At 41.2% G+C, this 15,991-nt stretch overlaps 1 protein-coding gene across 1 annotated transcript; it reads right to left on the bottom strand.

The window, feature by feature from the left end:
- Nucleotides 1–464: 464 nt before the first annotated feature.
- gyg1b (glycogenin 1b) lies at nt 465–14,053 on the bottom strand. The gene is made up of 7 exons (XM_073488040.1): nt 13,921–14,053; nt 11,626–11,761; nt 11,337–11,511; nt 11,084–11,246; nt 4,098–4,224; nt 2,724–2,940; nt 465–1,415 (listed from the first exon to the last, which is right to left on the bottom strand). Exons 1-7 carry the CDS (start codon nt 13,925–13,927, stop codon nt 1,266–1,268), a joined length of 975 nt encoding a protein of 324 aa, XP_073344141.1. The 5' UTR covers nt 13,928–14,053; the 3' UTR covers nt 465–1,265.
- Nucleotides 14,054–15,991: the final 1,938 nt, after the last annotated feature.

Below are 15,991 nucleotides of genomic sequence, written 5' to 3'. Positions count from 1 at the left end.
TTACTTTTGGATTACCTCAATACCAAACGTGCAAATAAAGATGATTTTTAGTTAATCTTCATAACAAGTGTGTACTGTTTACTTGATTTCACTCAAGACCAGAGTGCTTGTGTGTTGTCATGTGTGCGCAGGTTACATCAGTGTTTATTTAGAAATTGTAAGCCTGTTAGTAATCCTCTATTTTACTGAATGTATCTGTAATTTAATTACATATTTTTGTCTGTAACTTTACTAGAATAATTCACTTTTTTTTTATTCCTAATTATTTAATCCTGTTACATGTATTCCGTTACTCCCCAAGCCCGCCTATCACTTGAATATAATCAATCTCAATCATCTATAAAAAAACATTTTTAAAAATTAAAAAACAACAACAATTACAACCTAGTTTTACCCACAAATATAAAAGAGCACACTCCAGTGGTAAAAAAAAAAAAAAAAAAAAAACATCCAAGGAAATCCAAAACTTTTAAAGACGGTTTTATTATACCAGATGAAAGATTTTGTGGTACAGTCAACATGCTGGTCAAGTAAAACACAAGAAAATAATAAATCTCATCACCTACAGAAAAAGCTGCTAGTCAAGTACAGATAGGATGATGGCAATAGAGAGAGCAAGACACTAAGGCACAAAGGATCTAGTGTATATGTATGGCTAACTGACCATACCATGGCCTTTAGAAGTGCTGTAAACATGTTTTATATCTATGAGGCTGTTTTAATTCAAGAGCAATACACTTCTGAGAGAAGGACATATTAATGCTCAGAAGATTTCTAGATGACTGCATGGTAAAAAAAAAAAGAAAAAGGACAGAATGTTCATGTAAGTGACTGCTAATCTGAGACACAGATACAAAACGCCAGTTTAACTCTTGTTGCCACATCCTTTTTTACAAGAAGCACTGACGTGAAAAAAAAATAATGCAACATTTTTATTGCAAAAAACAAGTGAATTAATCTTATGATAAATCTTTTGATTTTCTTCACAGTGTAACAGAACAGCTACCCGTGGCGGGTCACTGAATAATGACAGTCTTGCATAGACAATTAAAGCCGTTTGATATTTAACTTTTTATTTCCCATTTAAACGGCTCCGTCTTTGGAGTATGGAGAGGGTAGTGCTGGTGGAAGGAGAGACTCAACTCATTTCTAGTTGAGAAACAGGTACAAAAGGAAAACCTGTCTTACAGTATCTTCTTGAGAGACGCGTGGTGATGGTTTGTTAAACTGCAAGTGCTCTGTTGATATCCCGCTGCGTCGCTTCTCTATTTGAGGAAAGTGTCAAGCTTTTTCTTGATGTTGTCAAATGAGTCCATTCCCATGTAGTCTGCCTGACCTTGCTCCCATTTCTGCTTCCGTTCTTCTGAGGACAGCTGGGGTTCTTGTGCTTGTGCATATGAAGACTGGCTCTCAAACTGAGAAAAAAAAATATATAAAAACAATACAAAATAGGGAAACAAAGAGAAGGGGAAAAGAAAATTAATCTGTGACAGGAGATACAGACTGCGCAGAACACATCCTTAGCGCTCATTGCTCTTTGAAAGCACTGGACTCGCCATTCGTAGCATTTCCTAATTAATGGCCGTAGGCAAATGCAAGCTTAAGCTCTAATTTACGAGTAGTAATTAAGAGCAGTACTAGCATTAAACCAGCTTTGATTTTAGAGGAGGAGCAGTAATAGCATTAAACCAGGTGCCAACAAACTGCTTACAAACAACACCAATATTACACCATACCTGTTGTTCACTCTCACTCTCAATCTCAGTGACTATTTCAATGTACTGGATCTTTATGAGATGAATGGGAAGACAGAAAGAAGTGTACCATCCAGAATCGGAGACAAAATAAAATAAAAGGCATAAATTAAAAAAAGGGGGGAAATGTGACAGCAAAGTGCAGTTTAACACATTTCCAAACATTTCCTGCATTTACGACGCACCACGTGCAAGTATCCACTGGCTTTCACACCCATCAGTCACACTGTAAAAGAACCAACGGGTGAAATAAATTGAAGATTGCTCGTCTCGTTACAGTGCAATGATCTGCTGGGAAACCTTGGGTCCTGGTATTTATGTGGATGCCGCATCACTTACCAAAACATTGTCAAGAGACCAAGAAAACCCAGATGGTGGTGGCCTCCCCAAGCAGGACAATGCACCCTGAGACACCGAAAAACTGCTCGGGAATGGCCCGATGAACCTGACAAAAGAGCTCGAGGGGTGGCCTTCCTGCCTCCAAGTTCCCAATCAAGTCCCACAGATGCTCAATCGGATTGGGATCAGGCCAGGTCGAAACCTTGAGCTCTTTGTCGTGTTCCTTGAGCTATTCCTTTGCAGTTTTTGGGTGTGGTAGGGCACTGCAATCAGGGAGTGCAGTTGCCATAAGGGGGTGTACTTGTTCTGCAAAAGATGTTTGGTTGGGTGGTGCATGTCAAGTGGCCTCTACATGAATGCCTGAATCCAAGGTTGATCCAAGGATCAGTGTTATTCACATCACCCGTTAGTTCATTCAATGTTGAGGCTGATCGGTGTACACTTGGCCATAACTGTGGCATCTCAAGTCAGCTCTGAAGTAATTTAATTTTGTTGCAGGCTAGACATATAAACAAAAAGTGATACTGTAAAAAAGGCAAATCAACCACATCATTTGTAAGATTAAAAGATCTCCAACTCTCGGTGTAAATGCAGGACTGATGGTGCAAAAAAACAAATGTGTTCATTCACCTCCACACATCCGGACTGGAAAGGCTCATCTCCATATTGCTCCTGCAGCATGGGCACCACGGTGCTCGAGTACAGGGTCCACCAGTCCATAAGGAAGGTCGGATGTGAGGTGGCTTCATGCACACTCCCTGCGATCTGTTTGGCTTTGGGGTCAAATGTGTAACTCCATGGCTTGGTCTTCCCTAGGAAATGGACCACCTTGGCATTGCCACCATATCTGAAATGAGTGAATATACAAGTATTTTCATTTTAGAGATGAATTTAGGAGAAGAAAATTAAGGGTCAAAAATGCTCCCTGCTAACTGCTAATTCCATTTGTGCCAACACGTGTTTCAAACAATTTACTTTAGCATTTGTTTAAAAACTGACAGAAATGCCAGACTTTTTTCCAGAACCAACCCGTGGTATCCATCCTCCGTGGTTGTTAACGTGTTGTAGCGATGCATTACTTTAAAATTAAACCCTAATGTCAATAATGAAAGAAACACAATAGTAATAGCACTCTGTAGAAAGCTGTGGTCAACATGTTGTCAGCAAGCAGAAGTATATTACAGTTTTAGAAAAGCTCTGCTGTCTCAACCCGTATCACAACAACAGGAAACTCATTTTAAAATAAGGCTTAACGTTGCTTGTTGTAGATGTGTTATCAGGCTTGCACTGGACTACATTATATTAAATTGTGATTATTACCAACCGTGCCAAAACTGCATATGAACACATAAATATGAATATGGCCTGGGGCTGGGGGGTTGTTTTGCTGTGTTTGGCAGCCATTGGAAGCGCTACAACTGCTGACAACTACCAACAAGCAAATACTTGTTTATCACCCCTGTCATCCTGATTTGATTGCCAGGAAATACCAAACCTAAGAGCTTGTTGATGAGGTTTGCATCTAAACCTCTCTCCTCATAGAAACTAAGAGGCGGTGAGGATGGGAGGGGAGGGGGAGCTTTAGACGTAGTGCACAATGACCAGTCCTAGACGCGAGCATAAAAGGTCTTTAAATAAACCACTCTATTTTAGGATTTGGTTTCAGCTGTTGGGAGCTCAGTGGTGGATATTCAACCCAGCTCTGAGGCCTGTTGGGGGATGCACCGGCAGAGCCGCTGGAATCTTCTCATCTCGCGCGTAACCTGATGTCATGTCACGATGTGACTGCACGTTCATGTGATCCAGTATCTGCTTACAACCTGGCTTTACCTGATACGCAAGACGACAGTTATGTTGACGGACCGCTGTAGTATAATACAACTGTCTAGTTGAAGTAGCTTAGACTGTGGAAACACACCAAAAGGAAGTATTCACAATCTCACGTCTATCTACCGTGTGAATGTTTTTCTTTTTTTAGAAATATGACCTGTGATTGACACTTACTGCTTGAATGCTGGAAGGTAAGTGTAGATGGCTATGCTGCTGAGGTTGTAGATGAAGGGGAGGTGTTTTGATATGTCAGCTGTTGCCCAAGTGTTGAAGTAACCATTCAGAACACCTTGGTCTCCTCCTGCAGAGAGAGGAAAACATAAAAATCAACATATGGCACAATGCTTACAACATACTACAGGAATCATCTGTGCAAAACTGCAGTTTAGATGTGGTTAAACTCTCTAAAAAAGGTTTAAAGATTATCACTCAAACTGCTTTAATGGTTCAATTAATGTATCATCTTTAGATTGGTAATTTATACTTGTAGATTGTACTTCTGCAGAGTCCCAGTGAGCAGTCAACAAAATCTGTTTAGGCATATATTTTTTTTTTTTTTAAATCAGTCAGTCAATCAAGAGCTTTCTCTTCCGATTAAAATTCTTCTCAAAAACTACATAGTGCGCCTTTAACTGTACGGATGAGCGTAACAAAATATTTGTTAGTTGCAGCCCTAAAACCGAGGATTATGGTGTTTTATTGGTCTTATTTATTTGTATAATAGCGTGGCCGTAACAGTCGAGTGACCTTGCGAAAACGCAGCCGACAAAAAGCTTTGACAGCTTTATTGTAAGACTGGAAAAGCTTATTTGAAAGAGGAAAAGCTGTGAGAGAGTGCAGTCAAATGATCTGCCCACCTGTGACAGCCAGATTAATTAGCCTTTCCGCCCAGTCTACATTAGTCAGCAGTCTGCTGCGATCAGTAATGACGAGCTGGTAGAGTAATGTTCCCACACATTCTGAGCACAGAGCTGCATTTCCTTCTTTTACAAACTGCTGTGGTTATTTGAAATTAAATGATCTCATTTTTATTATATACACTACAATATGAAGCCACGCATGTGCACAGAGTAGATTCACAGAGACATAATGTACAGAACGTGTTGTCACATGGGCATGTCTGTGACACCCTACTCTTATCCTCTGATGGAGAAATATCAAAGATCAGTGTGTTGTCGAAAGGCCCGGGGGTATATATATAGGATGGCCAAGTTCTTTTGGCTTATCCACCACAGCAGTGAGGATTTATTCATCTCATATCTGACAAAGACTGATTGCCTTTTGCGCTCACTGACCTCCAATAGTCAGCTCAAAGTCAGAAACTGCTCAGTAACACCAGAAGCCTTTCAATAGGCTGCAGTAAACAGATGGCAGTGCTGATTTGAATGCTCCATTGTGGACTGACATCCTTCGTGTATTAAACTCCCCTCACACAGGTGCTTAATAAAGTGTATTGTATTCCATATGGATATACTTAGTCATATAATCGTCACAGAGCTTAATGAGATAATGGCAACATAGCTTTTGATATTAATATCTAAACTCGTTCTCCGCTCGAGGTGCGCAAAGTTATGGCGCGGTGTTGTCAGCTGCCTGAAGGTTTGTCAGAGAGAGCTCATAAAAAAACACTGCTGTGTTTCACGTCATTAACATATTAAGTTTGCAGCCTCGAGACTCAAGAGATCAGATCATGTAGACACAACAATTTCATCACCACAGAAAGTTGATATGCCAAACGTGTTACGAAACAGTTGCTCGTTACGCATCCAGCAGAATGAAGCAACAGTAGCATTCATCTGGACTCGTGTTTCGGTTGCCATGTTGGCCTGCTAGTGGTCAACTTTGCCATTTGGTGCTGAGCGTCAGAGCTTTGTCACTGACCACATCTGCTCGCTGCGGAGAATAACTCAGCACAAAAAGGTACTAAAAGGCTCTGTAGAGCTGAGAAGAACTGCCACGTCTGGTAATAATCTCCGGGTTTGTCAGTATGAATCACACAGTGAGATATTTGATCCATTGTGAAATATCTCTCTTCATTCAAAAAAAAAAAAAAAAAAATTCAAGTCCGGGAATGACATTTCAAATTAAGTTTGATGTGATATTAATTGATAGCTCTTTCCCTGAGGGGCAGCACAATTAAACAAGTTTGTGAGCAGTCAAGCACAGCCTATACACACCCACACAGCCGTGAGAAGAGGCCTCGAGTCAAAGCTACTCTGTGGGTTATTTTTGGCTGTAATTTTGATGTTTTACTGTAAAATTTAAAAACGCGAACAGTGTTTTAGGCCATTAAAAACGTAGAATACTTGAAATGCCTTTTAAACTGCAGATTTTTCAGAACTCCTCCCCTTGTGCGTCTGTGTGGACAAGTAAAACGAAACGTTTGGAAAACAAAAGAAATCACATCCATTCATTCATGCATGATGCCCATTGTCGTTTTGTGTCATGAGAATGCCCTGAAAGAACAATAATGGCAGAGTACCAGTTTGTTTACGTCTGGACAGTGGCAGACTCAGGATGTTTGATGGCAGGGGCAAAAACAATAAAAAGGGCACCAGCTCTGTCTGGTGGGGCAGAAAGTCGTGATATATTTGTAGTGTAGAGAGCCATAGAGGCATCCAAGAGGGCACTTTTTTCAGCATTTATTCGAACATGGCAGTACCGGAGTCCACCAGTGCATGGTTAGCACCAATCTAAGCTCTTTGTTAGCACGGCTAGCTCGAATTACGAGTTCACAACTTTGTGTTTTTCTATGCTTTTGGACAATTTTATTTTGATAGAATAAGCTCACTACGCAGTCTCAGAATGTTCTTGTCTGGTACACAATTTATCGTTAACGTATACTTTATTGCCACCTCCTGTCCCAGCATGCTTGTTTGAAGCATGTAGACAGAATCTTTTTTCAACAATGGAGGGGGAAAATATCCGTTTTGAAAATTATCCCTATACTTGTTGACAAGGCCTTATCCTTTGATACGGTTTCTGATTTAAATGATAATTTTACCAACTTTTGAAGTTTGGTTTGCTGTACTACATGAAAAAATATATATTTCTCATGTAAATAATCTTCAAAAGTATTATTTCATTATCAGTATTGGAATGCAGGGATTTTTTTCTGTAGTTGTGTTGTGATCCTCAGCCCTGTTCATGACGACTCAACTTTAAATAATACAACGAGACATGGCTATTTAAAATGTTGTGGTACTCTCTGGGCTGGTGACTTGAATTATCGTTGCCCCCTGGGTTGAACCCATTTTAAAGTTTGGACTTGAGCTGCCCCAGGTCCCGGGGGCCCGACTGGAGGGCTGGACAGCCACTCGCCCTCGCTCAATTTGGCTAATTTAGAACTGGGGCATTGTCGTGGCGTTGGCTTACGTAAAACACAGAACTGGGAGGACAGTTTGGGACGAGGGGATGCATTTGACGCTAAGTAGGTCGGTTACAGTTAAGAGTATACAACCAGATTTGAATTGAGCCTTTATTAAAATCTTTTTGTTTTTTGTGAACATCTCCGCTGTTACATCACTAAATCTGAAAGCAAGCAAAGACATGATGCAAGCATTCACTATTCATGCTAAATGGCTTCACCCAGCAGCCACACAGTAATTCACAGGGCTGACACTGGCACAAGGGGGGATGTTGGCCGTTAATAGAACTTTCACATGTAGCTCCTAAAAAGCACAGGCCTGTACAGTCTGTGAAACCGCAGCCTGCCGCAGTTTAAAATAACACACATAGCTGCTGTTTGTCCGAACCCACAACCTCCACTGGGGATTTCAAAACTTAATATGGGGCCAAGGATCTTCATTTTGAGGGGATGAGCAGAGCTCGGCAAGAATGTGCATCGAACTCTGCCAGTTTGTCTTGGCAGCAGACAACACTGGAGCTACAGATGAACAGATAGGGTTCAACCGCAGAAATGATTTTCTTGTTGTCTTTCCTCAGCTACTTTTCAATATCATCTCTGTACTGCAGAGAGCTGCATGTGTACATCATGTATTCCTTACAGTAGAGGAAGTGAAATGCTAAAGGTCAAAGAAAATTCATCTCATGCCTCAGCGCACATGAAAAGACCATCCATGTCTATAAATAAGACGGCTTTATTCATTAGGATGCCATCAGGCATACAGACACAGGAACATCACATGGAAATATTGGATATAAGAATATAAATAATATTAAACTGAAAAACACATCAATATCCAGTGACAACAAGGATTTTTTTTTCTGAAAAAAGCGAGACAATAATGTCTGTGTCTGAGGCAATTCTGATGGAAAAATTCTTGCCATCAAACACTGGTGGCAGCCAGAATGAGTCGGCACTTGAAAGCTTTGGCCACTATCAAGCAAACTAATTGGTTTTTCCGATGAACTCTCCCTGATGAAATCTCTTTCAGAGTATCACAAGGGAAAACAGCTCGTAATTTAATGTTAAAAAGGTTCACTGCTGCTAACAAGGACAAGCTCGGCTGAGCCCTGCTATGGAACTGCATCCTGATTTGTTTATCCCACAAGTATTTCATTTGTTCGGTTGCATTTTGAGGTCACAATGAATCTGAATAGAGCCCAGCTGGTACATAGGCAGGTGTGATTTTAGCTCATTGCACACTTGCATGAACTGAGTTTGGATATAGTATTTTGACAAAATAATCTTAAAACTTAAACACGCAGTATGCGATTTTTGCCGAGTCTCTCACTGAAAACCGTAAAAACAACAGACGTAGCTTGATGACGTCATAATGTAGCATGGGATCATGGGAGTTGTTGTCACTGTTTCACCAAAAAAATCTACCTGACGTGACTCCGGCAGGAAGGTTCACAGACAACTTAATATATTAAAGTTTTATTCATGTCACGTTTAGTCACATTCGCCGACTTCCTTCCGCAACGCATCATTTGACGTTTTCCCAGAACTTACAGCGACAGGCTACCAAAGAAACAGCACCACTACCTTGAGTAAAATTTCTCTGGGTTTGGAAACATTTGGGATAATTTAAGTACACAACTCCAAAAAAATAGATAACGGAGGTCTAGTTGATTTTAGAGGACCTTTTGAGATGGGGGGTATTCAGTTGGTTGCAATCTGCAACCTCACTGCTACAAGTTAATATTCTTAAGAAAATAAAAAGATTCTTAGATTTGACAAATTTCTGAATGAATCCCTCTGCAGTTACAATGACAGCTGACAGAAACAGGACACAGTTAGACATCTTAGCACATATACGATGTACAGGATCATGTAAGTCCCAGGTTCTAGTTTTACATTTGATAAGTGGTGAAAGCTTCTCAACACAGCAATGTACAGAAGCTATGAGCTAGTGTGTTTGAAAAAGGTATGTGAAGCTCGACTGGGGTGACGTAACTGTATACTTTAGGAGGTTGAAGTGTTTAAAAAGGATATTAAAAAAAGCTGCCCATGAATGAATGAATGTTCTGTCGAGGCAAAATGTTTACTGGATACCCATTGGAACCCACTTTTTAAAAATAAAAATGCCAGTGGCTGAGTTAGGTTGAAGCTGCTGTATGTAGCATTCAAACACTGCTGTAACTTCTTCCAGAAAGCAAAGCTGGTAAACCTGCAGAGCACCCTACAGCTATGCAGCAATGATCCCTTCAGCCGCCGATTTGAGCTGTTCAGTAAACCCGATATGGAGCCAAAACGACAATTCAGTTACAGTACGCCTCACCGAGAAGAGCTGCTGAATGTCAACCGGTGCTCTGTGCAAAAACAGGCCCTCTCAAATTTAACCTCCACCCCACCCCAACGAGCCCCTGAGAATAACTCAGCAGAGCTAGACGGTCTGTGACAGGAGGCCCTTGTGCCTGGGCACCGCGCTCGATTAAAAGGACTTACTTAGAGCAAAAGATAAACAAGCTTGGTTTAACATCATGTTACCAAGAACTCAATGTCACTGAAGCTGAATGTGTGAGCATGACTGGAAAAAAGACTACCGACATCATCACACGTCAGTGGTGGTAAACCATTTCTGGTTAGGCAATTCGAGACACCGAAATCCTTTCTTGTGATGCTTTTGGCAAGAAATGTGAAATGTCTATTTTAAAAAAGGGGAAAGTTGTAAATGGCATAAATAAATACATTTCATCTAATGCCAACATATAGAAAATAAAAAGGATAACTGATAGTGGGTATACTGAAAATATTTTGGGAGATACATTTATTTGGTTCTAATCAAGAGTTGGATGAGAAGATTGTTACCACTCTTATTCAACATGCGTCTGCTAAATATGAAGCTACAGGTAGAAGATGGTTAGCTTAGCATGATGACTGTCCTAACTGAATGCGAACTTAGTAATGACACAATTGCATTGTTTTCCGGTGCCAGTTTGAGCTGCCCTGATTGTACTTTTTCCTGTCGCTTGTGCTGAAAGCGTTGCATCATGGATGAAGAGTTGATATATTAAGTTGAAATAATAATAATAATAATAATCTGGCCGAAGGGAGACCACCAGGGAAAAAAACACAGCGTCGCTATTACAACCACCTTGCTGTTTGCTATATTTCATTGTCATTTCCAACATCACAATATATAATGTGTATTTTCTGTTTAAAAAGTACAAATGTAGGTAGCAAGTACCCATCTTTAACTCGACCAATCACGTCTCCAGTCTGAACTCAACAGTTCACGACATAACAAAAGTCCATATCTAACAGCGTCTGTGTGGACAGAGCGTCCGATGTTACGCGATGCAACGCGATAGTCGGAAGCTCACCCCATTAACATGTTATATTACAGTGTTTAATTCATACAATTTGGTTTTACTGGGGTTATATTTCGTGCTAATAGCGCTCTATTAATTCAAGTCTTTGCGCGAAAGCTAACAAGTGTATTCCCCAAAATGTCAAACTACTCCTTTAAAAGAAAGTAAGTCTACAACTAATGATTATACTATTGAGTATTTTCAATTAATGGTTTAATCTGTGAAATGTCAATTTAAAAAAAAAAGGTCCCAGAGGCCAAGGTCATGTCTCCAAATTATTCCAACAGTCTAAAACTCTTCAATTTACGATTACAATTTCTGAAAAATATCAGGATTTCAAGGTATCTATCAATGCAACCCCATTTACAATATCATTAAAAACAGAGAACATACTTTTGAACACAAAACCAAAGCGTCGAAATGTGTTCCTCTTGACTTACCGTCAAAGCTGCCGTGTTCTGTACAATACTGAAGCAGTTTGCCATAAGTCTCCATAGAAGGACAGAAAACAAACACACCGGAGTTGAAGCAGTCGGGCCAGCCAGGGTCGGGAGCAGCTGACAACTCCTCTCTGTCAAACAGCTCATCTATATTTGAAAGCACCTAGGAAGCAGAAAACAAACAAATGGACAAACACGTACACACACACACGCATAGTAACAGTCTGTCTTGCAAAGCAAAAATTTGTCTCACCAGTGTGTCTGCGTCCATGAAAACACATTTGGAGTAATGTGTGAGAGTCCAGCAGTGGAGTTTGGTGAAGGTGACGCCCAGGTCGGGCCTCTTCATCATGGCCAGGTGCGCCGTGTCGCCGCTGTCCAGCACGTCCACCACCTTCACCTCGTCGAAGATCCTCTTCAGCACGGACCTGAAGATTCACAACGCTAAAGAATGAATCACCATACACAGTCCAGTTGGGAAACATGACCATCAGGTGTGATTCAGAGATGTTTAACTGCTTTTTGGAGGTGAGGTATCTTACTGGCAAGCCTCTGACACATGTGGACCAATGAGTGCCACCAGCTTCTTGGATGTTTTGTGGTTGCGGAGGGACTTGGCCAGAACCATGGCTCCCCGAGCATAGCTGTCATTGGTGGCCAACGTCACAAAAGCCTGGTCTGCAGAGGACAGAAACATAGAGGGTTAAAATTTAACAACACTGATATGATGAGTCCACTTTTTGACACTAGATCTATAGAAACTATATCATTTATTCCAGATATTTGACGGTAGACTCTCCTCGTCTTAGACAAGTGTGTAAAACACCGACACTCCCCTGGTGTTCCCAGTTCACAGTCCTTACCGCTAGCTGCACCGCTAACTGAGTTAACTAGCTAACAGCAGCTACAGTTAACAGTTACTCTGGTGACATGCTGTCCCCTCTTTGTATAGACTATGAACTTACAGGTGGCGAATTCTTACATACTGCACCTTTAAGATCGACATTGATGCTTTACATGCCTAAAAAAGGTCCAGTGTTTAGGATTTAGGGCTTATTTACGAGGATCTTTTGACAGAAATGAGAAACATTTGGTGTTCAGTTGTTCGCCATCTGAAACCTCACTGCTAAATGCCACTATATCCTACACACTGCACCTTTAACTGTATTGTAACTATGCTGCAAATGTCTGGACACGAAGTCCAATCCTTCACATTTGGTTGGTTATTCACATGAAGATGAAATATACACAACAGAATTTGCCCAAAATTGGTTAAAAAGTGCAACTGCAACAGCTTCTTCCATGGATCCTTTCCTGTCTGAAACATCTGGAAGCTTAGCGTCTCCATCAATCCACCAAATTAAACACATCTGTCATTTTGAAATACTCAAAAACAAGCTGAATTTCCACTAGCACTATGGTCTGGCCTCAACCTGAGAGTTCTCACTCGTTTCAAGAATAATAAGACCGGTAGCCGATTAAATGTCTCATTACGGTGAGTTTTATTTGCAGAGCGGTGCCTGTTCTTTTACCTCCCCCTGAAACGGCAGGGAGGGAAAAAATCTGTCAGCTACCTGCCAGGTCATGTTTGAGAACAATGACTAGCCTGTGAGAGGACATATAAAATCTGGGATGATGAAGTCATCGGCGCTGGAGAGGTTGTGCGACTGTCGCACACGGGCCAACACGAATCCCACGTGGATGGTATATCAACCATACCAATAATGAGCAAGAAGTGAGAAGTAAGACAATAGGAACAGTGTGTATGAAGTGTTTCTATAAGGTGGAGCCAGTCGTGGCGTTGCCAGGAGAAGTTGTTCCCTCTCGCTGGCTGTTCGCAGGCACCACACCTCCTTCCTCTCACGCCCCCTTTTCAGTGGGTACAACAAGTACTGAAGTACTGACCCAGAAAGTTAAAGGAGTAATGTGCAGTTTTGGCGAAGAAGAGACATGATTTGAGACAAACTATGTTTTCATGACTGAAAAAAAACTGACCTTGAAAGAGGACAACACAATTTCATCCTGTGGCGGACCCTGCCACCTTTCTGGCTTCAATACAGTAGAGAACAGCTTGTTTTTTCAGTTATGGAAAAAATAAATGCGTCTGAGTTTGTATTATTACCTCATTAATTGCAAATATTGACATTATGAGTTTGAATTTCTTCTCCAAAACTACAAGGAGCCTGTTTAAAGTTAAAAAAGCTCAACTCTAACCTACATGTAGGCCCAGTTAATGCTCAGGCTGCACACACACACCCCTCTCTTCCATTTTAACCAGTAAGATCATACCACCGGTGGGAGTTGGGACACATACAGTAGCACACAGTGTTTCCAAATGTAAGGTCAAGGACCTGAAAGGGGTCCCACTGCAAATATGATTTTTCTTTCAGCTGACATGTCATTCACTTAAACGCATCACGACCAGATTTTTTTTTTTTTCTTTTTTTTTCTTAACAAGTCTCCACACTACACTTACAACATGACAAACGCAGAGGAGCACACAGTCATCGAGGCTGACTTGTGGTCAAATGACTTGTCATATATGGTGGTCGTGTTTCAAGACATGGCTGACAGCTTCAATCACAGATGGGGGGGGGGAGACAACATGTACTTTTCGCTCTCACTCGCGTCAGGAAAGCTGCTCCAACATCACAAACCAAAGACCACACGAGCGACTTTAAAAACCGATGTTTAACTAAAACACCGCGAGAACTTAAAACGCTACTTTGAAAACTTTTTTTTTTTACAGAAAACACTGAAATGCAGCCGCGAGGACGAGGACGAGGACGAGGACGCAGGTTGGAAACGTTTGAAATGTTAAAAAAAAGAGTACTTACCTGCCATGACTGGAGAAGAAAAAGTCGAAGCTACTGTTTTGTAGCCTGGACTTGAGGAGGCTTTGCGTGGAGACGGAAAAAAGGGCTGACTAAATACACCAGAGGTGGATTTATACCAGCGTGACAGTAGCCAGGCTGTGCGTCACGTGACGAGCTCCACCACATACACACCCACCTGCTCCCAACATGTGCCTCCACCACACCCCCAGCAGGTCAAGGGGTTCAACTGCTCACACATTCACAATAATTCAGCATTAAAGTGGCACAAATGTAGCATTGTGATATCTAAACATTTCATTTTAAAGTTTAATTTTCTCAACAATTTTCTCTCAAAAGCTAAGTACACACTCCTGAGGCATCAACCTGCAGCCTTGACCTTTCAGACAACTGTCACGTCAGATGCCTTGACCGGTGTCTGTCCATCGCTCTTAATGACAATGTGGGGAGATGGTGATGATGCTGTATGATGAGAACAGGAACAAGATGTTCTGTAAATGTGCACTTGTGGGTTTTGTCGCCATCTTGTGGATCCAAGGCAACAAAAAAGCGAGACGGTGGCAGGACAAACAGGCAGTTGTGCAGGCCCGTGATTCCCCCTCTTGTGCTGTGTTACACAACAGTGAATTATTTTTAGTGGTCTCAGTAGAGATCTATTCAGATCGAGTGGTGCTTTTAGGAGACTTATACCAGAGGGAGGGGGGGAGCAAGTGTGTCTGTTGGTCATGTTTGCGTTAAAGGTGCAGTATGTAGGTTTGGGGAGGACGTTTGAATCAGAAGAGAAAGATATTTCATGCCTAAACTAACTAAATAAACACTCTCGTTGTTGTCATGGCTGAATAAACTGAATAAACAAACTGCCCTTGAAGGACAACACAGTTTCATACTGTTTTACTGTCCTCAAATGTCTTGTTTTGTCCAGAGGAGGAAAGAAAACTGAAAACATTTACATTTAAGAAGCTGAAATTCGAGATTTTTTTGACTTTTTTTTCCTTACAAATTACTCAAAGTGCGAGATTGTTAAAATAGTTGGTGACTTATTCAAAAGTTCACAACTAATCGATTATTAGATGTAGCTGTAGTTAAGAGTAAATAAGCAAAAATATGTGATTTCACATTTTAAAGGTGCACTGTGCAGTTTTGGGGAAGATCAGAAGAGAAAGATCTTCATTGACTTGTTTTTGTTTTGTCTAAACAAACTAAATAAATAAACAAACACTCTTTGTTTTCATGACTGAATAAACAAACTGACCTTAAAGAACAACACAATTTCACACTGTTTTACTTTGTTTATATTTGGCGGACCCTGCCACCTTTCTAGCTTCAAACAGTGTTCTGGGGACCTTATTTTCCAGCAAATATTTTTACATTTTGCTTGAAAAATGACTGGAATTATTAAACGATTATCAAAATATATGGCAATTCTTTGTTTTTTCGCAGCTCTGCTTTCTTATGACCGTATATCGACTCCCGACATTGCCTTTTTCCGTTTTCCGTCCTTGAAAGACACTTGAAAATGCCCTTTGAAGTGATTTTAAAGCACAAATTTCTTCTCCAAAACTTCACAGCGCGCCTTTAAAAAGTGCTGGTGATTGTACTGCACTGCCAACCTTTGATTTACAACTGTTTACAAAAGCAATCACTGAAATATACCTTCTATTTCTACCTTCTGCTTCACAAATGTGTGCCAGTGCAGTGAGAGTCCCCGCTGATCTTTGGCTCCTTTATTTTCTCCACTCAGGCAGATGCTTGGCCGAGCGGAGACGCTGCCAAGGAGTACTCTGCGGTCGTCACGTACTGTGCTGCTGGACTAAAATCCTTAAAAGACCGATACACCCCCACCACCCGCCCGGCCTCCACCACTGGAGCGGTGCCAGCTCAACGAGAGGGATCACCAGGGTTCAAAGGGGCTGATACAGTAAATTAGAGGCTGCTTTTGTTTCTCGTGTGCTTTCTCTGATTGAAAAGTATCGTCTACTCGACGTCCTGTCAAGTTTCAGCGTCTCACTATGTTCTCTTGAAGGCAGCGCACAAGTTTTCCGGCCTATTAGTGATGGGCTGTAAAGTGTAAGCA

This window comes from Pagrus major, chromosome 19, assembly GCF_040436345.1.
Source record: "Pagrus major chromosome 19, Pma_NU_1.0".
Lineage (NCBI taxonomy): Eukaryota > Metazoa > Chordata > Actinopteri > Spariformes > Sparidae > Pagrus > Pagrus major.
The sequence above is the reverse complement of the archived record's forward strand: the minus strand, read 5'-3'. Positions and strand labels throughout refer to the sequence as shown.